This window comes from Pavona decussata, unplaced genomic scaffold (assembly GCF_977016875.1).
Source record: "Pavona decussata unplaced genomic scaffold, jaPavDecu1.1 SCAFFOLD_347, whole genome shotgun sequence".
Taxonomy (NCBI): Eukaryota; Metazoa; Cnidaria; class Anthozoa; order Scleractinia; family Agariciidae; genus Pavona; species Pavona decussata.
Window position 1 is genome coordinate 117,213 of NW_028145731.1, and position 23,872 is coordinate 141,084.

A 23,872-nucleotide genomic window follows, 5' to 3' on the forward strand; every position below is an offset into this window, starting at 1 on the left:
CTACTGCGCATACGTTCTGTGCATCTCGCGATGGTGCGAAAAAAGTTGGGTTTCTTAACGGCAGTGTCTTCTAAAACAGAGATATTGTTGCGCGGTTTATAAGGACGCGTGGAAATCAGATGTTGGCGCGGCAAAGGTTATTGGAATCCGAAAAGAACATGACGGGTAACCGTGCTTTCAGTTGTTCAGAGAAAATTAAGTTTCAATTTAGTCAAAATACCATGCGCTATTAAGAATTGTTGTTGCTTAATTATCTCTTGAAAAAATGCGTAGTTACCCCCGTCCCCTCCCCCATTTTCTTTTTGGATTCCAATAGCCTTTGCTAAGATCTGCTTTTCCAGCATAGTCGTAAACCGTGCAAAAATACTTCAGTATTAGTAAGCACCGTCCCTAAGGAGAATTATTTCTCATATGAGACCGAAAATCCGAACAACAAATGGAAGGTAGACACAGTTAGCGGGGTAGACTTTTATACTAAGATCGTAATCAAATAAATGTTCACAACAAGTCTGCTTTATACAGACGTCTAGCCTTGTTACAGCATCTCTCAGTGGATGCATTAACTGAAACCTAGAAAATTTATCGTAACTTATCCGAAGTTATCAGAATCTAGTTGCAAACACAAGCAAATCTAAGCATAGTATAATACTAATACAAGCACTAATACTATTAATATACTTCCAACTTCATTTTACGAGGGTAATACGTACATGAAAGTTAACAACCGAAAGTCGCTGTGGCCCTCAAAAATTGTGTTAAAATAGTTAAAACCAGAAAATGTTTAAAGTGATCAATAAAATGACAAAAACTGCACAGTAAAAAAGATAAGTATAAAAAGAAAGCATCGTCTAAGAAGAATTTAGAAAGTAAAGCAAATTCTTGTAAGAACGACACAACTAAAAAAAGTACAGTAGAGTTTAGAAATTGGTGAACTTCGTCACTCAAGAACGTGAAAGAATTTAACGGTCACGTGCCTGTTACCCTCGTTAAACAAAGTTGGTGAACGCGCGTGCAAATACAAATCTCACTCGAGCTCAAGATGACCAGTTATAACCTGCCGTAGGCTGGAACACAATTTCTGTTAGATTTCGCAAAAGTTTCGAGACAATTGGTTTTCTAAGATTGTGGAAGTCGACTGTATAAGTTGTTAACTTCGTAAGCCGTGGCCTCTAGTACTCTTGAAAACTGTTTTAGTTTAAGCAAAAATCTGTTAAATGTACAGCTTAAGTAGTTACTTCTTTTTACTTTTAGGAGTATACTTCTTTTGCATAACAACAACAACAACAACAACAACAACAAAAATAAGTAAAGCTCTTGAAACATCAAGGACTAAACTCTAAAAATGCAATTCCAGAATTTACTTAAGCTATTTCCATTTAGTAAGTAAGATCTGGGAATTTTTCTTCCTGCTAGAAATAAACTAAATTTAAACTCGACTGAGATTACATTTTGCTCTAAACGTTAACTATCGATCAAGTTTAGGTCCATTGGTGCCTAAAACAAACTGCATTCACTGAGGTTTGAAACAATTTAAACACTGAGGCCAAAACAACTTAAATGTTGACCATATCTCGCGTACTATTTCATGAGCATTACACATAAACAATTTGACACAAAAAGCTGCTGTATCTTGTACAATAAGGGGATTTTATCTTTGTCACGCATCGATATCGCGTAGGTGCAATATGTGCAACCGTTCACCCATCAGGTGGATTCAATTACGAGAATGGTAGGAGCGCTTTACCGTGCTACAGGACTGAAACTCCTAATTATATCGATCTCAGCTATTCCACTTGAGTGGATGTGTACATAAAAGAAGACCTTATGCAACAAGAGGTCTTTCATTTCTTTAACAGGCCTAAAACATAACATCACATTTCTTTCATAAGAGGCATGTTGTTTAAAAAGTTCCGATAACTGATCACAGGGCTAAAAAAAAATGTGATGTTTCTCGTGCCGCTATAAATTCAGTTGTTTGCAATTTAATTGTAACAGTTTGCATTAAAACAACTTAACAATGATTAACAAAACATGGATTCTAAAAATGCTTCTCAGCACCGAGGAAGTGACTTATCGGGACGTCAGAGAAAACAGGCCCAGGACGGAAAATTGCTGCTAAAGGAAAACGTACAGTTTACCATGTATAATCTAGAATATTAGGCGCAGAAAAAAAAAATTGTTCAGAAAAGATCAATTTTGAACTCTTGACGAGCGCAATAGGTTTCCAATTACAACTACTATTGGCTTTCACGATAAGGAAAACAGCACTTGTGAATCAATAAAGTAAAAGAGGCAAATTGCCTCTCGCAATGCTTTTTTTGCTTTAAAGCGAATTTTTTTAAGAACTTTATAGTAGGATTAAAATCCTGTGTCAACAAATTGGAGTGTGGCCAAGGTGATATTTGTGGTTGGGAAACAAAAATATACCATTCTCCCAAAATTGCCTGGATGAGCCAGATAATCGTTTTGAAATGGTGGAGAACTAAGTTGTCAATAGTGAGAAATACAAACAAACAACAAACAGAACGACTTACAGTCAACTCCCTTCATTGCGTATACCCTCGGGACCGCAAGTTAGTGTCCTTTTAGCGAGAGTCCGTAATAGCGGGGATTTATTTCAGTCCAACGTCTGTAATTTTTTTTTTGCTGGGGATTTAGCTGCTGTCTGTATCATCGGGTTGTCCGTAACAGCGAGGTGTCCGCAAGGCGAGAGTTGAGTGTAGTTGCCCCCCAAGCCTGGGTGCGAAAAAGAAAACTATATGTACATGTATGAGAAAGGGAAGAAATAAAAAACTCCCACAACTTAACTTTTTTATGTCGTTCCAAATGAATGATTTTCCTTGGACTGGTTTTCTCCTATTTCAAAGGATAATTATATAGATGAAAATTTCCTGATCTATTTTTCTCATGAATCATCACAATTACAAATTTGTCATCGGCTGGATCATTGAAGATAATTGAAGGAGAAAAACCCTCTTCACGTTTCTTCGTCATCCAGTCATTTCTAGCGGCGTGCCCTTCGTTAGTGTTTTCAAACCATTTGCAACTCTGCCCCTCTGGCATTTCTGTCATCACAACAAAATACTGCCCCAGCCCAGTTGAGTAACAGATTCCTGTTATTCCTTTTCCTTCTTTGTATCCCCTGTCTAATTCACTGGAAATCTCTTTCCATGTGCTGCGAGTAAACCATCTCTGCGCTTTCCCTGTGTATTCTTTTGTGCCCTTTGTCATAATGATATAAAATGACGAGCCCCGGGCAGCACATGCAGTAATACGAAACCCCTCATCATTTTTCTTCTTTATATTTGATGTGCCCGTTAGAATGGTTTGAGCTGTGCCAATTTTTTTCATTAAAAATACACCAAATCCGAATTTCTCATCACATGCAAGAGAATAGATATGGAACGACTCTCCATTTACCCATTCCCACTTTTCTTCCACAAACTTGGCAAATGTGTCATAGTCTGGTCGAATACACCAACAACAGGAAGGTCTTGGACTGTACAGTTTTGAAGTTGTAAAACATGCACTGAAACGTCCATTATGGATGGTTTGTGTGATCAAAATTTGCTGAGAATTTTGGATGGAGCTGGCGATGAAATCAGTGTAGGTAACCGAGTTATAGCCACTGCTAATCGGATAATCATCACAGTTCCCGCCACTGTACATAGGTTCCGTTCTTGGGCGTTCTTTCTTTCCAGTCATGAACTGAGTCAGCTCCCCACCTCCTTCTATAGAAACAAATCGGAATTGTGGTAGTGATAATGCTAGATAAGAATTTCTTGACATTTTTGTTCCTGGAAGAACATCTATTTAAGTCGTGGTTTATTCCGGCATGTATTTTTTTTTAAGCTTATAAATTAAAACGTTTTCTTTAGGGGCATCATACGCTTCTTTTCAGTGGATATCTGTTAAGCGCGGCTTAATCGTCCTGAAAATTCGGATTTATTTCTAAACAAGATACAAAGTTTTCCACGGAAAAATGTTAGCTCAAAACTTCACAACACTGAAAACTAATTCATTTCGTCTTCAAAGGAGCAAATACATATGTCGTTATTTGAAAATTACAAAACAAGTTCAGCTAGTATTATCCAGCAACCTGTAGTAAAATCGGGAGAAGAAAAGATTTTCTGCAAATTTACTTTTCAGATAACACCAGAACAGATCAGTCTGCTTTGCTTATACACTAGATATTTTAAAGGGCATAAAACTATAGTGAAACACAAGAGACAACATTTTAAGTATTCTGATTAAACGTTCCTTTTTCTTTATGCATGAGGATGTGAAAAGCCTTGGTGAATCAATTTATTTCAACAAAATTGAAGCATTTACATACCTGCGTTATCATAAGTTTTAGAAAAGTTCGGACATGCCGCAAGGCAATGAAAACCTGGAATGCCTTTGTTAATACAGAAATCTGCCCAATGACCACTGTAGCAAGCATCACTAAAGATCATTGGGTAGTACACACCCTCAGGCACCATATCAACGATTTCTTGGATGCTTATTGTTCCATCGTGAAAGCACCACTTTCCAGTGCCAATTTCTCCATGCCCAGTGTAGTACAACATAGGTTTAAATTTCCTATGCCTGCACGTCTCAAAAAAAATCCTGATCTTTGCGAGTGCTTCGGATTTGGTTAGATACAGATCTTTAACGGTATTGAACAATTTTGCTCCAACTGCATCTTCCATGTTAACTAAATCGCGACTGACACCTTTTAAAAATTGGCCGTTTTTGTCTCCAGTTGCATCTCGGGTTCTTCTATCAGAGATACTGATGTCAGTTGGTGGGTCTGTGGCACCACAGAGAAGTAACCAGCGAGGTTCAACACTTGTTGGTCTCCATAGTGACCATCGATCAATACGACCAACATTGGGGCCCTGTGCAATTGCGGAACCAGCAAACAGCATTATCCTGTAAAGAGAATATGAATTGAAATCTTGAATGACTGCATCTGTAGTTTATTTATTTATATTTGCATTTGCCTGATAAATTGTGATAAAACAACAAGCCGTTGAAAGGGAGCATTTTGATTGGTTCTCAGGGAAGGTTCAACTTTTCACGTATTTTTTATTTATCCGTATTTTTGAAGGAAAAATTATTTGATATTTATTTTAAGTAAGGGCTTTTTTCCATATTTCTGGTCTCCTATTTTGATGTAACGTCTCTATAACTGTATTATGCTCTCTGTAATTCTGTGAGTGGCCGGTGAGTGCGTGCACCGTTCTGTTGGCCGATTTTTTTCCTGCCTATAGATTGTTTTCACATGACGTCACGGCGGCCATGTTGGTGTCCCAAAACAAAGAAATGGCGGCCATGTTGGTGTCCCAAACTAAACCTCAGGGAATTTAACTCTATTTTTATGCAAATACTGTAAACCAATATGACCGGTAGTCACGTGAATGAAAACACTCTATTTTCCCTGCTGCGAAGCTTGTTCACACGCTACAAGATCTTGGATATTCGTCCACTTAAAATCTGAAAGAATAGCATGTGTACTGAAATACTTTTCCCCCTGAAAAGACCCCGGCGTAATCAATCGATAAAAATCGGTATCGACAAAAATCGCAATCAGTGATTTTTACCGATTGATAACGGAAATCGGTGACAATCGATAAATTAATTTGCTGTGTCAAAACGATATAATCGATTTTTCAGCATTTTATCGGCTCCCGAAAGGAAGTCCATTATTTGGCATGAATTGAGGTGGTTCGATACCATTTATTTGCGTAAGGGGCGACTGTTTTCAATTCAAATGTTCGACCGCTCATGATCAGCTGCATTCGATTGCCGCGATATTTTAAGACAATAAAAAAAGGAATGTTTGAAGTTTATCAAAAGCGTAAAATTTTCAGCAATTTTCTCGAACATGGTTTTCAAAGAAAATGCGTATTATTGCGAAAATAAAAAGAAGTTCTTCCTTCATATTACTCTGAAAAATTCCTTCGCTCCCCTCCCGTCGCCCCTGACTCGCACCCCGCGCTGTTCTCCAGGCTAGCAAGATTTTGAATTTTTCATTCTCTTTCTTACTTGAACGCCACTCCTACCAATTTGTTCCTAGGTAATTGCACGTTTCTATAACAGTTGAACGAGTTGAAAATAATCACGAAATGGTAAAAATAAAATGAAGATATATTTTCAAGCGATGTTTCATCGGCGTTGCCGTCGTCTTTTTAAGTTCCCTATTAAACCTGATTACACTCAGTCCCCGGGATATACGATCTGTTCAAAATTCAATCGCACAATAGACCGTTACGACTCGGCGGCCATGTTAAGTTTCCAGGAAGTAAAAAGTCTCGCACTGAATTCGCGTCTGGCCGAGGGTTGCCGTGCAAAAACAAAGCTTTTTATTTCCCCCGAGACTCAACATGGCCGCCGAGTGTAAGGGTCGATTATTTTTAAACTCTTCAAAGAAAGAAACAAATGGATGGAAACATAATTTCGAAATCGAAAATGACATTGACAAAAAGCGCGGCTGAGATTAAATAATTGCTTAGCGTGTAATTTATGGAGAATCTTCGAGACGTTTATTAATTAACTACACGATTTCTAAGTAGACGAGCTGTTTACATCTCTTTGAAATCGGTGTAACTGTGGCGAGTTTCTAAAGTGAAAAGAAAGGCCAAGAGATTGGGATAAATTAAATTAGTTTACTTGTAACTGAAAGCAAAATACAATGTACACGCTCAAAACTCAGCCTGCAGTCGGGTACTCGTCTAACTCTGTATTAAAGTTTGTCTTTTAATCATCGTTAATCGTTTTTATTCATTTACTTTGCATCAACCGCTACACTTTCACTTCAGTCAAGTAATTAATATATTGTTTATTTAGACGAGTAAGAGAATATGCAACGCAACTGATATAGTGTTATATTGTGCAAACAAAACTCAGACAAATAAAGTGTTCTGTATAAATAAACTTACTGTCATGGGGTACGATCTTTTATGTTTTCCACTCGCTCGACTTTAGTGGAAAGATGGACCTCTTTTAGAGTTAGTAGAATGCCTCTTAAAAATCTAGCATCGATTTCCTCGTGCTTCTCAGTTGACATCGAAAAACACGTGTTCTATAGGGTTTTAATCTTCAGTACGTTGCCACGATGTTTATACATAGCGAAAAGCACGTTGGTCGTTGTTATCCGAATGCAACAGCACTGTAAATAGTCGATTATCAGAAACAAGTTTTATGGAAATTATAACTAGCAAGTGCTTTTAAGAGTCTTCCAAGCACGTTTTGATTCACTGGATCAAACTGGAGCTGGGGGATGTCTACTTGAATAGGCCTTATCACGGTTTTCGACGCCATTTTGACGAGTAGGCAAACACGTCTGAAATAACAGTGTTTGTATGGAAATCCGATGGCAAATAATTTTCATAAAACGTCACTTCTGAAAAATCCATGAATTGGAAACTTTTAGCACTTTGAAAAGGATTTTAAGAAAACCATTTGGTGGGATGTAGCTGTGCCAGATAGCGTCCAGTCGTGTTTTGAACTTTCCATACATTTGTCTGTATTTTTTCCCCGCGAACTATTTTTAGTAGCAGTTCACGGCTGGTTCGCTATACAGACAAATGTATGGAAAGTTCAAAACACGACTGGAAGCTTTCTAGTACAGCTACATCCCTCCAATTTTAGTTTAATTAAAATCCTTTTACTAGTGCTAACACATACAAACACTGTTATTTCAGACTTGTTTGCCTACTCGTCAAAATGGCGTCGAAAACCGTGAGAAGGCCTATTGTTTCGATTCTACTAAAAGATTGGGACAGCTAGAAATGCAAGACGCGGTGGAAAGTAATTACAGCGGAATTCCACATAACGGATCTGTAATTTATAATACCTTCGTTAAAAAAGTGACCTTCTACTTACCTCCCACAAAATTCGCAGCAGGGCGTATAGCCAGAAAGCAGTTTAGTGAATCGTCAGGAATCGTTGAAGTGTTCTTTTTATGTGAACTGAGCTATGGTGAAGCCCACTGCCTTTTGACAAAGAGAGACTGCTTCACTAACTTAAAAACGTGGCTGTGTAAATGAGCGCCAGGAATACCTTTTTTAAGGGGAACCCCCTATAATTCCCAGAAACTTAGAAAACAATAAATGTTTTGATGACTTATATGCATGATTAATGTAATAACCAGGCCATTTGCCTAAGGCTCCATTTAACGTTGAGCTCAGCACACAACTATGCATATGACTAATAATAGTTAATATTTTTAGCTTTGTACGACTGAGCTACCCGCTGTGCTTGGAGTTTGTAAAACAGCCCAATGAACGTGTTATTAGGTGGAACCCCTAACTCTTAGAAGCGAAAGAAAAAAATACCAGGAATACTTTCTAATTCCTTTCGTTTTGGAAGCCGGGCAAATATGTTGTTAAAAATGCGAAAACAAAGTTATCCAGTAGTTTCGTTAAACCAAACGCAGGAAGTAGATTTGGACTTAAAACTTTATGTAACTTTAATTTACAGCGAAAGCATCGGAACAGATCATTTACAATCTTTATTAGCTAAACACAAATATGTCTTTAATTAAAAGGGCACCAAACAGCCTGGGAAAACAGGAGACGACATGTCAATAATTTTCCTAGAATGTTTCTCCTTGAATGCACCTGAATAGATGTTTTGATGAGTCATGTTAATGATTGAGATAACCAGACCCTTTGTGTCAGGCTCCATTGAGTTTAAACGTTGAACTCAGAACATAGTTATGCCCATAACCATAATAAGCCACGTGAATAATGGTTATTTTTAGCTTTCGTCATATGCAATCTGCATGCTTTGCTTATAGCATATAATTGTAGAAGACAAGACTGCGATCTTACATCCATGCTTTGATTACAAATTTGCGCCCTCTAAGCTTTAGAAAAAAAGTCTTTTTTGTAAAATTTCTGTTCTTCGTTTAGTCTAGAGAAAGATGTATCGATAAAATGTATGGGCTGGAGGACATTATGAATATAATTATCCTCTCGTTGAACAACCACGGCCCGGACTTCGGCAAACACAAATTATGATCTTTCGTTTACATTTTTATCCCATCCGTTATCATTATATTATACAAAACCAAAAGTAAATATGAACATTTGTGAATCGTTTCAGGGAACATTTATGATTGTTATCGAATGCCTTCGAACTGTAAATAATTAGATATCATATATGAATATTCTGCAATTCTACTGAATAATTACACCACATCTAGCAATGAATGCAAGAGACGGTGGAAAGTAATCACAGATTTCCACAAAGATCTGAAGCTTGTACTGCCTTCGATGAGAAAATTACATTCATCATCAAACTGCTACTTCACCGTCTACTTACCTTCCCCGGAAACAGTACCTTAAGATTGGCGTAAAGCCCGCCAGAAAAGCTGTGTAATGAATCGTCAGGAATCGGCCGTGAAGTTACCGACTGAGCGCATTTTTTCGAAAATGTGATAAGATGTCCTCAAGCCCGCTGCCTTTTGGAAAGATACACGGCACCATTTACTTAACAACTTGTAAACTGCCCCGTGAATCTCTTATAAGGGACAACCCCCTAATTCCCAGAAACTGAGGAAACAATAGATGTTTTGATAACTCATGCAGACGATTAATGCGATTACTAGACCATTTGTCTAAAAGCTCCATTTACACCAACAAAACATGTTTAATTAAATCAGGTTTAACAAAATTTAAAGCAAACTTGAACTTATGCTTTCATTTATGTTAATATATCTGTAGTCGACAAAAAATCCGAAAACAGCTTTTTATGGAGGAAACAATTTTAAACTGTGCTTAACTAAACAGCTTTTAAACGTGTTTAAGGCTTGGAGCATAAGTCTCCATTTAACGCTGAGCTCAGAACGTAGTTATGCTCATGACCATAGTTAACATTTTTCTGCTGTGTACAGCTGCAAGCTTTGTTTAATATTACAAGTTATCATATAAGGCATAAGGCAAGACTTCATCTTACACCAACGCTATGACATCAAATTTTAGTCTTCTTCCACGTGGCTGCTGGTGAGACCAGTGTACTCAATCCACCGTATGGAATAAGATGGTGGCTGTTCATTTTACCACAATACCTTGCGTGCCTAACACAACCAATAGGAACCGGCAAAGAAAGCCTTTTTTTTTTTTACGAAATTCGTCCTTTAGTACTAACAACATTGTGCATACTGGATTTGAAGTTTTTAGAACTTTTCTGTCCATTTTTTTAGCGCTTTTATGAGCGTTTGCACGCTGAGAATTATAGGTAAAGGTACCAGGCTCGCCATCCTTTTCGGTGGATTGATTCAAATCCACCAGAAATCGGAAAGTCATTACGATTTCCTCCGCTGTAGATATGCTTAGTACTAGGACGTGATTTCTTTCCAGTTATGAGCCTTTGCCTTCAAAAGAACATTAAATTCGTAAAATAAACATCACCGGCCTTGAGTTTCAATCACAGCGATTTTTCTCAGATAAGTTGTTCTCCATCATATGCATACTCTGAAAATCACGCTACGTATCAAAGCTGTCATGCAATCTTTTTAAAACCGTTTGCAGGGATTTATTTACATTGACCAAACTAGCAACGACGACTTTTAGTTTAAGTATTATGACTTTTTAGTTGCTCGGTGAAGTTCAAAAGAAGCACGGTAAGAAATAAAGCAAATACAGGCAAAACATCAACAAAAATTGACAACACTTGAAAGTTTGCACAATGTCTCCTTAGAGAAGGGCAAGAGTGTAAACAAATCAGAGTACTATCTACAAAGTGTATAGAGTTTCTTAAGAGCTGCGTTATTCATCTACGGCTACCAAGAAATGGTACACCTATCCTCCATGCAAGGCCTACAAAACCTTTAAAATATCTTCGCGAAATTCAAAATGGCAGGTGGCGAAGACCCCAGCCGAATCGTGGGGTATTTTGTCTCTTCATTTTCGTCTTCGCTACAATTTTCCGGGATCAAATATGGACTTCCCAGAATCCACAAAACTTACTCACAGACTCACAAGAAAAGAAAAAAAAACTTATCATCTTTAAGCTCTCAAGTGAAAGCCCTATCTTTAACGCATTTTTTTTTTACGTTTTACCACAAACAAGACTGAGGAGCGACAGATCGTCCGCCATGGCTGACCAACACCGCTGGCTGATCGACAGATTGTATCAACTCTTTCAACTACGTAAGATACTGGAACGAACAAACACACGAATCCGGGTACGCTGTAACCTTAAGAATTCAACTTTGAACAATCCTGATAAAATTATATAAAATTAAACCCGTGATTATTTTGAAGCACGCCTGGCATTAAAGGGTCGACGGCTCAGTTTCCCCGCAGATGAACCCGAGTCAAATGGATAAAACCAAAATCCCTGAACTCTCCGACCTTATTTGAAAAAGTTGCGCCACAGATTTTAAAGTGCCGTGGTTCTCAGTTGACGTGCGCATGCACCTGGGGCAACATAATTCTTTTAAGGACCGTGCATACTTTTACTACTGCGCATACGTTCTGCGCATCTCGCGATGGTCCGAGAAAAGTCGGGTTTCTTAACGGTGGTGTCTGAAACAGAGATATTTTTTCGCGGTTTATAAGTACGCGGGAAAAGCAGATGTTGGGAAAGGTTATTGGAATCCGAAAAGAAAATGAAGGGTAACCGTGCTTTTTTCAGAGAAAATTAAGTTTCAATTTGGGCAAAATACCATAAATTGTTTTGTATTTTTGCGCTTTTTAGAATTGTTGTTACTTAATTATCCCTTAAAAAAATGGGTGGTTACCCCCACCCCCACCCCCAATTTCTTTTTGGATTCCAACAGCCCTTGCTAAGATCTGCTTTTGCCGCACAGTCGTAAACCGTGCAAAAATACTTCAGTATTAGCATGGGCAATAGGAAACATGGGTTTCGACTAAATAAATATTACATTTATCTCAAATATAGTTGAATTACTCACAATGAAGTAGTCTCTAGTGTTTTTTGGGTCGTTTCTCCCCTTTTATTTCTTGTAGAATATCCCTGATTAACAAGTATTAAACAACGCGCCGTTTGGCTCAGAACAAATTTAGCCTGCATAACAAATTCGTCAGCATTCGTTACGGTCTTGGTAACCTTACGTCCTATTGAAATCCCAGGCGCGGCCGCTAAGCCCGCGAGTATTAACTCATAATTCCGCCTGGGTAGGAACCAAACTCGATCAATCGTGCGAACCTCGTAAGAAGAAACTATGCCAATCTCCATATAAGGAGGCAAAGGGTGCCCGCTCCTGGGGGTCTAAAAAGCCGTTAGAGGTCTGGTAGCGAAGTGGTGTCGGACAATGTTCGGGAGAGAGAAAACTGGAAACAAGAGTTGCTACGAGTTCGAAATATGTGGTTAGTTGGAAGCTGTTTAACCGGAATATTTCGTTGTTTGTTTTGAATACCTTGCCAAGGAACCACAAACTAACTTCATTCCAGGTTTGGAAAAAAAATACAATCGTTTAAAATACGTTTACTCCAGTTTAGCGCTTGAAAGACGTTTTCTAAAGTGTTCGATTTGTTTTCTTTTTTATTATAGCGATCGTATTATATCTCTTTAAGCTTATTAGAAGTGCAAGTAATTTAACTGCCGTAACAGAACTGCAACAAATTTCATACGATGTTGAAGCCATCCGAAGAAGCTGGAGTTGGCGCTCGCTCAGGCTGGGAAGACCGGACTGCAATACGTCAAGTAATGTTTGTAAAAATCCTAAATAAAATTATTAATGGAACTTTTTACTTCGTTAATGCTCTCATCACGTGCAGAAGAATTTGAAAAACAATGTCTATTGTATTTTCGGTTCAGTGATTGGCCAGTAGCTCTAATCTCCTAGCAACGATTAAATCGTTTCCCACCCAGTCACTTTTTGTGTTAACGCTCGCGCGCTTAGCGGACGCGCCTGGGGTTTCAATAACACGGCACGGTTACCAAGACTTAACGAATGCATGCTGGCGATATAGAATGTTAGGGCTATTCTACTTGACATAAATGGGGAGAAACGACCAGAAAAGACAAAAGGCTACTTCATTGTGAGTAATTCAACTTTATTTGAAATAAACGAAATCTTTATTTAGTTGAAACCCATGTTTCCTATAGCCCATGGTATTAGTAGGCACCGTCCTTAAGGAGAGTTATTTCTCATATGAGACCAAAAATCCGAACAACAAATGGAAGGTAGACAAAGTTAGCGTTGTAGACTTTTATTCTAAGATCGTAATCAAATAAACGTTCACAACAAGTCTGCTTTATACAGACGTCTAGCCTTGTTGCAGCATATTTCAGTGGATGTATTAACTGAAACCTAGAAAATTATCCTAACTTACTTATCCGAAGTTATCAGAATCTAGTTGTAAACAAAAGCAAATCTAAGCATAGTATAATACTAATAAAGGCACTGATACTATTAATTTAACTTCCAACTTCATTTTACGATGGTAATACGTGCATGAAACTGAACAATCGAAAGTTGCTGTGGCACCCAAAAACTTGTGTCAAAATAGTTACAACCAGAAAATATTTTAAGTGATCAATAAAATGACAAAAACTGCACATTAAAAAGAAAAGTATAAAAAGAAAGCATCATTTAAGAAGAATTTAGAAAGTAAAGCAAATTCTTGTAAGAACGACACAACTAAAAAAAGTACAGTAGAGTTTAGAAATTGGCGAACTTCGTCACTCAAGAATGTGAAGGCATTTAAAAGTCACGTGCCTGTTACCCTCGTTAAACAAAGTTGGTGAACGTGCAAATACAAAACTCATTCGACCTCAAGATGACCAGGTATAACCTGCTGTAGGCTGGAAAACAATTTCTGTTAGATTTCGCAAAAGTCTCGAGACAACTGGCATGGTTTTCAAGATTGTGGAAGTCGCCCGGTATAAGTTGATAACTTAGTAAGACGTGGCCTCCTGAGCTCTTGAAAACTGTTACAGCTCAGTTAAGCAAAACTCTGTTAAATGTACAGCTTAAGTAGTTACTTCTTTTACTTTTAAGAGTATACTTCGTTTCCACAACAACAACAACAACAACAACAAAAATAAGTAAAGCTCACGAAACATCAAGGACTGAACTCTAAAAACGCAATTCCAGAGTATACTTAAGATATTTCTATTTAGTAAGAAACATCTGGAAATTTTTCTTCCTGTTAGATAAAACTAAATTTAAACTCGACTAAGATTACATTTTACTTTAAACGTTAACTATCGATCAATTTTCGGTCCATCGGTGCCTAAAACGAACTGCATTCACTGAAGTTTGACACATTTTAATCACAGCCCAAAAGAACTTAAACGTTGACCATATTTCGCGTACTATTTACATAACCAATTTTACACAAAAAGCTACTGTATCTTGTACAATAAGGGGGTTTTATCTTTGTCACGCATCGACATCGCGTAAGTGCAATATGTGCGACCGTTCACCCATCAGGTGGATTCAATTACGACAATGGTAGGAGCGCTTTACCGTGCTACAGGACTCAAACTCCTAATTATATCTATCTCAGCTATTCCACTTGAGTGGATGTGTACATAAGGGAAGATCTTATGTAACACGAGGCCTTTCACTTATTTAACAGGCCTAAAACATAACATCACATTTCTTTCACAAGATACATGTTGTTTAAAAGTTCCGCTAACTCATTACAGGGCCAAAAGAATGTGATGTTTCTCGTGCTGCTGTATATTCAGTTGTTTGCAATTTAATGGTCAAAGTTTGCATTAAAACAACTTAACAACAGTTAACAAAAAATGGATTCTAAAAATACTTCTCAGCACCCAGGAAGTGACTTATCGGGACGTCAGAGGAAACAGGCCTCAGGACGGAAAATTGCCGCTAAAGGAAAACGTACAGTTAACCATGTATAACCTATAAATATTAGTCGCAGAAAAAAAAAACTGTTCAGAAAAGATAAATTTTAAATTCTTGACGAGCGCAATAAGCTTCCAATTACAACTACTACTGGCTTTCACGATAAGGAAAAAAGCACTTGTGAATCAATAAAGTGAAAGAGGCAAATTGCCCCTCGCAATGCTTTTTTTTTTTTTTTTTTTTTTGCCTTTAAGCGAATTTTTGAAAAACTGTGTAGTAGGATTAAAATCCTGTGTTAACAAATTGAAGTGTGGCCAAGGTGATATATGTGGCTGGGAAACAAAACTATACCATCCTCCCATAATTGTCTGGATGAGCCAGATAATCGTTTAGAAATGATGGAGAACTAACTCTAGCGGCCAGTGTTGTTAATAGTGAGAAATACAAACAAACAACAAACAGAAAAATTACAGTCAACTCCCTTTATCGCGTACACCCTCGGGACCGCAAGTTAGTGGCCTTTTAGCGAGAGTCCGTAATAGCGGGGATTCAGCTGCTGTCCGTATTATCGGGTTGTCCGTAAGAGCGAGTTGTCCGCAAGGCGAGAGTTGAGTGTAGTGGCCCCTCAAGCCTGGGTGCGAAACAGAAAACTATAAAAACTCCCACAATTATAATTGTCCTGTCATTCTAAATGAATGATTTTCTTTGGACTGGTTTTCTCCTATTTCAAAGGATAATAATATAGATGTAAATATTCTGTTGTATTTTCATCCTGAATCATCACAATTAAAAATTTGTTATCGGTTGGATCATTGAAGATAATTGTTGGATAAAAACCCTTTTTATATTTCTTTTCCATCCAGTCTTTTCTAGCGGCATGCCCTTCGCCAGTGTTTTCAAACCATTTGTAACGCTGTACCTCTGGCATCTCTGTCATCACAACAAAATACTGCCCCAGCCCAGTTGAATAACAGATTCCTGTTATTCTTTTTCCTTCTTTACATCCCCTATCTATTTCACTTGCAATACCTTTCCATGTGCGGCGAGTAAACAATTCCTGCACTTTCCCTATGTACTCTTTTGTACCCTTTGTCATAATGATATAAAATGACGAGCCCCGGGCAGCACATGCAGTAATATGAAACCCCTCATCAAATTTCTTCTTTATATCTGATGTGTCCGTTAGAATGGCTTGAGCTGTGCCAAAATTTTTCATCAAAAATACTCCAAATCCGAATTTCTCATCACATGCAAGAGAATAGATATTGAACGACTCTCCATCTACCCATTTCCACTTTTCATTCACATACTCAAGAAATGTGTCATAGTTTGGTCGAATCGACCCACAACAGGAAGGCTTTGGACTGTACAATTTTGAAGTACCAAAGCATCCACTGAAGCGTCCATTATGGAGGGTTTGCGTGATGACAATTCGCTGAGAATTTTTGGTGTGGCTGGCGATGAAATCAGTGTAGTCAACCGAGTCATAGCCACTGCTAATCGGATAACCATTGAAGTTCCCACCACTGTACAAAGGTTCCGTTCTCGGGCGTTCTTTCTTTCCAGTCATGTACTGAGTCAGCTCCCCACCTCCATCTATAGACACAAATTAGGATTGTGGTGGTGATCAATGATAAAAAAGACCAGATAAACAATTTATGGACAGTTTTGTTGCCCAGAAGAGTGCTCATAATTTATCCCGGGGATTTTGTTTTTAAGTTATAAAAGTTTTCTTACGTGACATCCAACGGTGCGAGCTGACCACTAGAAGGTAACAACCCCCTCCCCCCCCCACACACACACACACACAAAATATTATTGAATATGCCTGGACTTTATTTTAATAGCAAAATGATAAAATATATGAACTAATTGAATAATGATGGTGCATTTCAGTGGATATCTGTTCAGCACGCTTTAATCACCCTAAAAATTTGAATTAATTAGTAAAGAAAATATGAAGTTGTCCTCGGCAAAATGTCAGCTCAAAATCTCGCAACAGAGGAAAACTAATTCCTTTTGTTTTCAAAGGAGCAAATACCTCGTTAATTGTTTAAAAATTTCAAAAAAAAAAAAAAGGTCAGTCAGATTTTCATAAAACCAGTAACAGTTAGAAAATTGTGGGGGGGCTTTAATTTCTACCACTTCACTTTTCAACTAAAGCACCGGAACGGATCAGTCTACATTAGCTTACACACTAGATCTTTAAAAGGGCACAAATTAACTGGTTGCTGTTTTTATCAGCTAAGAGGAAAGGACAGAGGCAAAATATAAACTTCAAAAGCCCCCCAAAACGTTTTCAGTTAAGGAACCGAAAATGATTGAAACAATCCCCGACTTTACATTGCATCAATCCACGTTTTGGGGGCGCATATTTTGAAACATATAGAAATATTCCAGTAGCCTTTACTGGACGCACTGAGGATAACAAGGATGCCAACATTTTTTTTATGTCTTTTTCAACTTCTTATTACGATGACATTTTATTACAGTATTTAAAGGATAAAGTAAGCTGCATTACAATACAAAAACGTTTTAATTCAAGTCACTTCTTGAAAGGTAATCAAATTGCAGAGGTGGATCCAGGAATTTTTGATGGGGGGAGGGGGAGGTGGAGGGGGTGGGGGGTTGAACTTTGAATCAGAAACACTGTTGCAACTTTTTTTTGCGGCAAGTCCCCTCGAGTCAGCCCCCGCCCCATTTCCAATTCGCGGTTACACGTTATAATAATTTTAACGTCAAATTTCCTAGACCCTTATCGTGCGCACGAATTCTACTCGTAAGGGATGCACCCTTGCCACATCCTCCTCTTATGCTTGGTAACAAAGGTTGTACAGGTGTCGTCAACATCAGTGCATGAGTGTAAGTCCTGACAACCGCTCCTCAGACATCCTGTTCCTGAGAAATGATTTGATTCTTTGGAAACCGGAGAATGCAAGCTCAGATTCGGCAGAACTTACAAGGAGTGTACTGTTTCATTTTGAATTTCACTGGATTTGACCGGATGGTTGAAATTAAAAGAACGTGGTTATGGCGGGGCAGAGTTGTCGCTATGTCGACTTTTTTCAAAAAGCAGAGAAGAGCAAATGTTTCTGTAAACGCCGGTCGGGTAATACTGCTTTGCGAGCAGAGGCGAGCTGACCACTAGAAGGTAACTACCCCCTTCCCCCAACACAAAAAATATTATTGAATATGCCTGGACTTTATTTTAATAGCAAAATGATAAAATATATGAACTAATTGAATAATGATATCCTATCCTGTCTTGGCAGGAATTTAAGTTTCAAACAAGTAGTAAAAAAGCCCAAGGGTCCAGGACGGGGCGTTCGGGACTCCCCGGACCCTCCCCCTGGATCCGACAAAGAATTGTTATAACAAAATTGAAGCGTTTACATACCTGCGGTATCAAAAGCTTTAGAGTAATACGGGCATGCTGCAAGGCAATGAAAACCTGGAATGCCTTTGGTAATACAGAAATCTGCCCAATGACCACTGTAGCAAGCATCACTAAAGATCATTGGGTAGTACACACCTTCAGGCACCATATCAAAGATTTCTTGGATGCTTATTGTTCCATCGTGAAAGCACCAGTTTCCAGTGCCAATTTCTCCATGCCCAGTGTAGTACAACATAGGGTGACATTTCGTAGGCTTGCACGCCTCAAAAAATGTCCTGATCTTTGCGAGAGCGTCGGACTTGGTTAGATACAGATCTTTAACGGTGTTGAACAATTTAGCTCCAACTGCGTCTTCCATGTTAACTAAATCGCGACTGATACCTTTTAAAAATTGACCGTTCTTGTCTCCAGGAGCATCTCGGGTTCTTCTATCAGAGATATTAATGTCAGTTGGTGGGTCTGTGGCACCACTAAGAAGTAACCACCGTGGTTTAGCAGTAGTTGGTCTCCATAGTGGCCATCGATCAATACGACCAACATTGGGTCCCTGTGCAATTGCGGAACCAGCAAACGACATTGTCCTGCAAAGAGGTTATAAATTGAAATCTTGAATGACCGCCTCTTTTCTTTGCATTTCTCTGATAAATTGCAATAAAACAACAAGCCGTTGAAAGGGGAATTGTGATTGGTTCTCAGAGAAAGGTTCAAATTTTTGCGTATTCTCATTTAGTCTTACTATTTTATTATTTAAAGAAATACTCTTTGGTTTCTATCTAAGGAAGAGCCTTTTATAATTATTTTTTTCTTTTTAAGTAGTAGCCTTTTTCCGTGTTTCTGGTCTCCTTTTTTGGTGTAACGTCTCCATAACTGTTCTATGCCGTCTGCAATTCTACGAGTTGCTGGGTAGACACCACATAGTTGTACAGTCTAAGCACAAATAGAATAATTGTCAAATTAAAAATAAATAGTTATAGATCAGAAATAAGTTGAGGGGGTGATTACTACAAAACAGTATTCCCCAACTCAATTAATTAAAGGTTAATAAAATAAATGTAATATCTATGAGCGTTAAAATGATATTAAGTCATAGCAAGTATTAGTGAAAAATTTTAATGAATTTTAATTTTAGTGAATGCAATTTTAAATAAAAAAATAATAACAATAATAATAATAATAATGATAATGATAATGATAATAATAATAATAATAATAATTATTATTATTATTAATATTATTATTATTACTTTTTTCATCGAAATGAATTGTAAATAGTTTTTAATAGTTCTTTTTTCTTTATTATTATTATTATTATTATTACTATTATTATTATTAGATTAGCAGAGCTATTATCTTCAAAAAAGCAAGAGAACTACGAAGCAACGATTTCATGGGTCAGGGGGAAAGTGTCCATTGCAATTTTGCGTAGCGCGCTCCCATGCCTAAGAGGATCGAGAACCCCGAGAAGGAGGAACTTGGATGTTAAAGACAGGGATCTAGAAATAGAGAAGGGTCAAGCAGGACTTCCCTAGAGAGGACTTAACAACTATAGATACTTTATTATTGGTTTGTACATAGAGATTTTCATTTTTTTAATATATAGACAGTTAATTGTTTCAGTTACATCTGCTCTGTTGAAAACCACCAGACCATCAAGAAGTCTTTTTTAACTATAGCTTTACTAAAACTTGTATTTAAATTTGTATTTAATTTTCAATGAGAAGAGTTTAATAAAATTTTCATTAGTTTTATAAAATTAAAAAAAATAAATAAATAAAATAATAATAATAATAATAATAATAATAATAATAATAATAATAATGATAATGATAATAATAATAATAATAATAATTATTATTATTATTACTATTACTATTATTATTATTATTATTTTATTATTATTATTATTATTACTATTATTACTTTTTTCATCGAAATGAATTGTAAATAGTTTTTAATAGTTCTTTTTTCTACTTTTAACTTGTGAATAGCAATTTGCTTGAAATATGTTAATAAAGATTTTATATATTATTATTTTTATTTTATATTATTATTATTATTATTATTATTATTATTATTATTATTATTATTATTATTATTAATTAGGAGACTTTTTCCGTGTTTCTGGTCTTCTTTTTTGGTGCAACGTCTCCTTAACTGTACCATATGACGTCTGCAATTCTGTGAGTTGCTGGGGAGTGCTTAGTTAGACGGCCCAGGTGGTGCTTGTTTTGTTGGCCGATTTTTATTCCCGCCTTCTTCCCCCCTGCGAAGCTTGTTCACCAAGAATCGGCAAAATTGTTGATATTCTTACAATGTAAACTTAAAAGAATAGCAAGTGTATTAAATAAAGTTCCCCTCAAATGGGCCTCAAGCTTGCGCAGTAACATTCACCTCTGTAGTCGACCAAATAAATGGAACATCATTTTAACCCTTCTTAAGCAGTATTTTTGGACGCTGTCCTCTTGGACTGATTTTTGTTGAGAGCTCTTAGAGGATTTGACAAATAAAAGTGACATTTCTCGCATCTCCCTGTCAATATTAGGGAAAGTAAAGGGACTATGTCAGCTGGGGCGCATGCGTAAGTAGAGTCTGATTGAGAATATTTTGCATATAACTCTTCGCGGGTTTTCGCTCAAATTCCACCATTGCAAAAGCTTAAAAAAAAAAAAAAAAGAAACAAACAACCTCCGTAATTACAAAAGTTTGTAAATTAAAAAAAAATGCGAAATTTTTGAAAATGAAAGCGATTCAAACAGATGAAAACAGCTTCCTAAACTTTCCAACGGTATAAATTGAAAAAATTTGGGCAACGATTTCAAAGTTCTTCTCATCAACGCGCGCATGCGCCTTGATTGACCTGGTTGTTTAAAAAACTATGACGGGAACAAGAACGCTGCAAAACAGTAATGTAATTTTATACCAATCATTCCGCTTGAATGAGTCGGAATATCAATAATATTTGGCAATAACATTATTCATAGGGAAAATCCAGCGAGAACGAAAGCGCATAAATTTGTATCGGCGTAACAATTTATACACCGTAGAACGTTCAAAGTTCCACACTTCTTTGAACATCAAAGGAAGCAACTAGAAGATCAAACTCATGTCTAAACCAGTCGGTAAATATTCCAAAAACATCTTTCTTTTCATCTACAGATTGTAGTAAAAATCTTCAGCTCTTTTACAAGCTCAACTATCTGAGGAATAGATTCGTTCGATTTCCGTTTCTCCAAACTGCAAGCCGAAGAAGACTCACAATTGTCAATATTGTTTGCAAAGCTGTCAACAATCGCCTATCTAGCCAATCAGACCGTGATACCAGAATCTGGTATCACAAGACGGCGGCATTCAAAGAATGTCCACAGCCTCCCTTTCTTCCTTTTTGCCCCCAACGTCGCTCCGCTCGCCCGGCTCGCCAATTTTTCTTTTCGCCTTATAGTCCACTTAAGAGCTTGTTCACAGGCTAGATCTGTTCAAAATTCAATCGTACAGTAGACCTTTATCACTCGGCGGCCATGTTGAGTCTCGAGGGAGTAAAAAGCTTTGTTTTGCACGGTAAGCCTCGCACTGAATTCGCGTCTGGCCGAGGCTTGCAGTGCAAAAACAAAGCAAAATGGCCGCAGAGTGATAAGGGTCCATTATTTTTAAACTCTTCAAAGAAAGAAACAAATGGATGGAAAGATAATTTCGAAATCGAAAATGACATTGCCAAAAAGCCCGGCAGAGAATAAATAATTGCTCAGCGTGTAATTTATGGAGAATCTTTATTAATTAACTGCACGATTTCAAAGTAGACGTCGAGCTGTTTACATCTCTTTGAAATCGGTGTATCTGTGGCGAGTTCCTCTTAATACCCGGAATCAGCTGTTTTAAAGTGAAAAGAGAGGACAAGGGATTGGGATAAATTAAATTAGTTTACCTGCAACTGGAAGCAAAATATGTGTACGCGATCAAAACTCAGCCTACAATCGGGTACTCGTCGAACTCTGTTGTAAAGTTTGTCTTTTAATCATCATTAATCGTTTATTCATTTACCTTGCTTCAACCGCTACACTATCACTTCAATCAAGCTATTAAATTGTGTATTTAGACGAGTAAGAGAAAGTGCAAAGCAACTGATACAGTGTTATTGTGCAAACAAAACTCAGACAAATAAAGTGTTCTGTATAAATAAATTGCTGTCATGGGGTACGATCTTTTAATCTTTTCCACTTGCTCGACTATAGTGGAAAGATGGACCTCTTTTAACGTTAATAGAATACCTCTTAACAATGTAGCATCGATTTCCTCGAGCTTCTTGACATCAGAAAACACGTGTTCTTAGCGTGTTAATCTTATCCGTTGTCACGATGTTTATACATAGCGAAAAGCACGTTCGTCGTTGTTATCCAAATGCAACAGAGCTGTAAATAGTCGATTATCAGAAACAAGCTTTGATAGAAATTATAACTAGCAAGAGCTTTTAAGAGTCTTCCACGCAAGATTTCAATTCACTGGAGAACTGGAGCTGAAGGATGTCGACTTGTTTCGATTCTATGAAAAGAGTGGGACACTTAGGAATGCAAAACGCGGTGGAAAGTAATCAGAGCGGAATTTCACATACCGATCTGTAATTTATTATATCTTCGTTAAAAAAAAAAATGACCTTCTACTTACCTCCCACAAAGTTTGTAGAAACAATGATACGTTAGCAGCAGGGCGTATAGCCGAAAAAAGTTTAGTGAATCGTCAGGAATAGTTGAAGTTGAGAATGATGATTATTCTAGAAAGTGACCCAGGCATACTCGGATTTCTTTTTTCCGAGTATGCCTGGGTCACTTTCTAGAATAATCATCATTCTCATTCATTCACCAGGCTGGAAATATACCATCACATTTCTTTCATATACCACACGTTTCGACATTCAAATCCTAGCAGTATGCAGGATGTTTGTCCCATGAACCTAGTTTAATGGCCTTAGCTCCCACGAGTCTCCTGTAGCTCAGTGGTAGAGCATCCGAACTAGTAATCAGAAGGTCTTAGGTTCGACTCCTGATAGGAGCATTCGGATTTCTTTTTTCCGAGTATGCCTGGGTCACTTTCTAGAATAATCATCATTCTCATTCATTCACCAGGCTGGAAATATACCATCACATTTCTTTCATATAGTTGAAGTTATAGACTGTGTGCGTTTTTGCAAAAAATGTGAACAAAGCTATGGTGAAGCCTACTGCCTTAGGCAAAGATTAGATACAGCTGCACTTCTGGCTGTGTAAGAGAGCCCCGCGAATACCTTATAAGGGGGAGCCCCCTAATTCCCAGAAACTGAGAAAACAATAAATGTTTTGATGACTCATGTGCATGATTAGTGTAATTACCAGACCACTTACGCAAGCAGTACGCTACGCGAGATTATACTTGATTGTACTTGAATCTTTTGAATGAAAACTTCGAAAAAAGCATTTCCTTAAAACGCACAACATTTACGGTAGAATTCGGCAAGGAAACGGGGAAACTTCAACGTGGCCGTTCACTTGCCATTGCCTTTGAGCAGACAATGAAAGCCGCCGCGATACATCTTTGGCGTAGCGTTACAAATTTGTTGCTGCCCATAGGCAGCCTTTATATTTTTGAATCCATCGAGAAATTTTGGTTCGACGGTTCGACGATTCGACCCATCGCTCGCATTAAGAAACAGCCAATCAGAAATCCTGTTT

At 37.6% G+C, this 23,872-nt stretch overlaps 2 protein-coding genes and 1 long non-coding RNA gene across 5 annotated transcripts; all 3 read right to left on the reverse strand.

The window, feature by feature from the left end:
* Positions 1 to 453: 453 nt before the first annotated feature.
* On the reverse strand, positions 454 to 14,836 carry LOC146453171 (uncharacterized). The gene is made up of 2 exons (XR_014859559.1): positions 13,985 to 14,836; positions 454 to 1,261 (listed from the first exon to the last, which is right to left on the reverse strand). It is a non-coding gene; the product is annotated as an uncharacterized LOC146453171 (long non-coding RNA).
* Positions 2,842 to 22,912, reverse strand: LOC146453172 (uncharacterized). Of its 3 annotated transcripts, none has more exons than XM_085096952.1 (3): positions 22,833 to 22,912; positions 4,337 to 4,917; positions 2,842 to 3,731 (listed from the first exon to the last, which is right to left on the reverse strand). In XM_085096952.1, the coding sequence occupies exons 2-3, from the start codon at positions 4,911 to 4,913 to the stop codon at positions 2,857 to 2,859; spliced, it is 1,452 nt and encodes a 483-aa protein (XP_084953078.1). In that variant the 5' UTR covers positions 4,914 to 4,917; positions 22,833 to 22,912; the 3' UTR covers positions 2,842 to 2,856. The 3 variants fall into 3 exon arrangements, with proteins under 3 accessions (XP_084953078.1, XP_084953077.1, XP_084953079.1); XM_085096951.1 differs by lacking the exon at positions 22,833 to 22,912 and adding an exon at positions 9,316 to 9,524; XM_085096953.1 differs by lacking the exon at positions 22,833 to 22,912 and adding an exon at positions 7,873 to 7,884.
* LOC146453173 (uncharacterized) lies at positions 15,464 to 18,873 on the reverse strand. Its single transcript, XM_085096954.1, has 2 exons — positions 18,177 to 18,873; positions 15,464 to 16,375 (listed from the first exon to the last, which is right to left on the reverse strand). The coding sequence occupies exons 1-2, from the start codon at positions 18,751 to 18,753 to the stop codon at positions 15,501 to 15,503; spliced, it is 1,452 nt and encodes a 483-aa protein (XP_084953080.1). The 5' UTR covers positions 18,754 to 18,873; the 3' UTR covers positions 15,464 to 15,500.
* Positions 22,913 to 23,872: the final 960 nt, after the last annotated feature.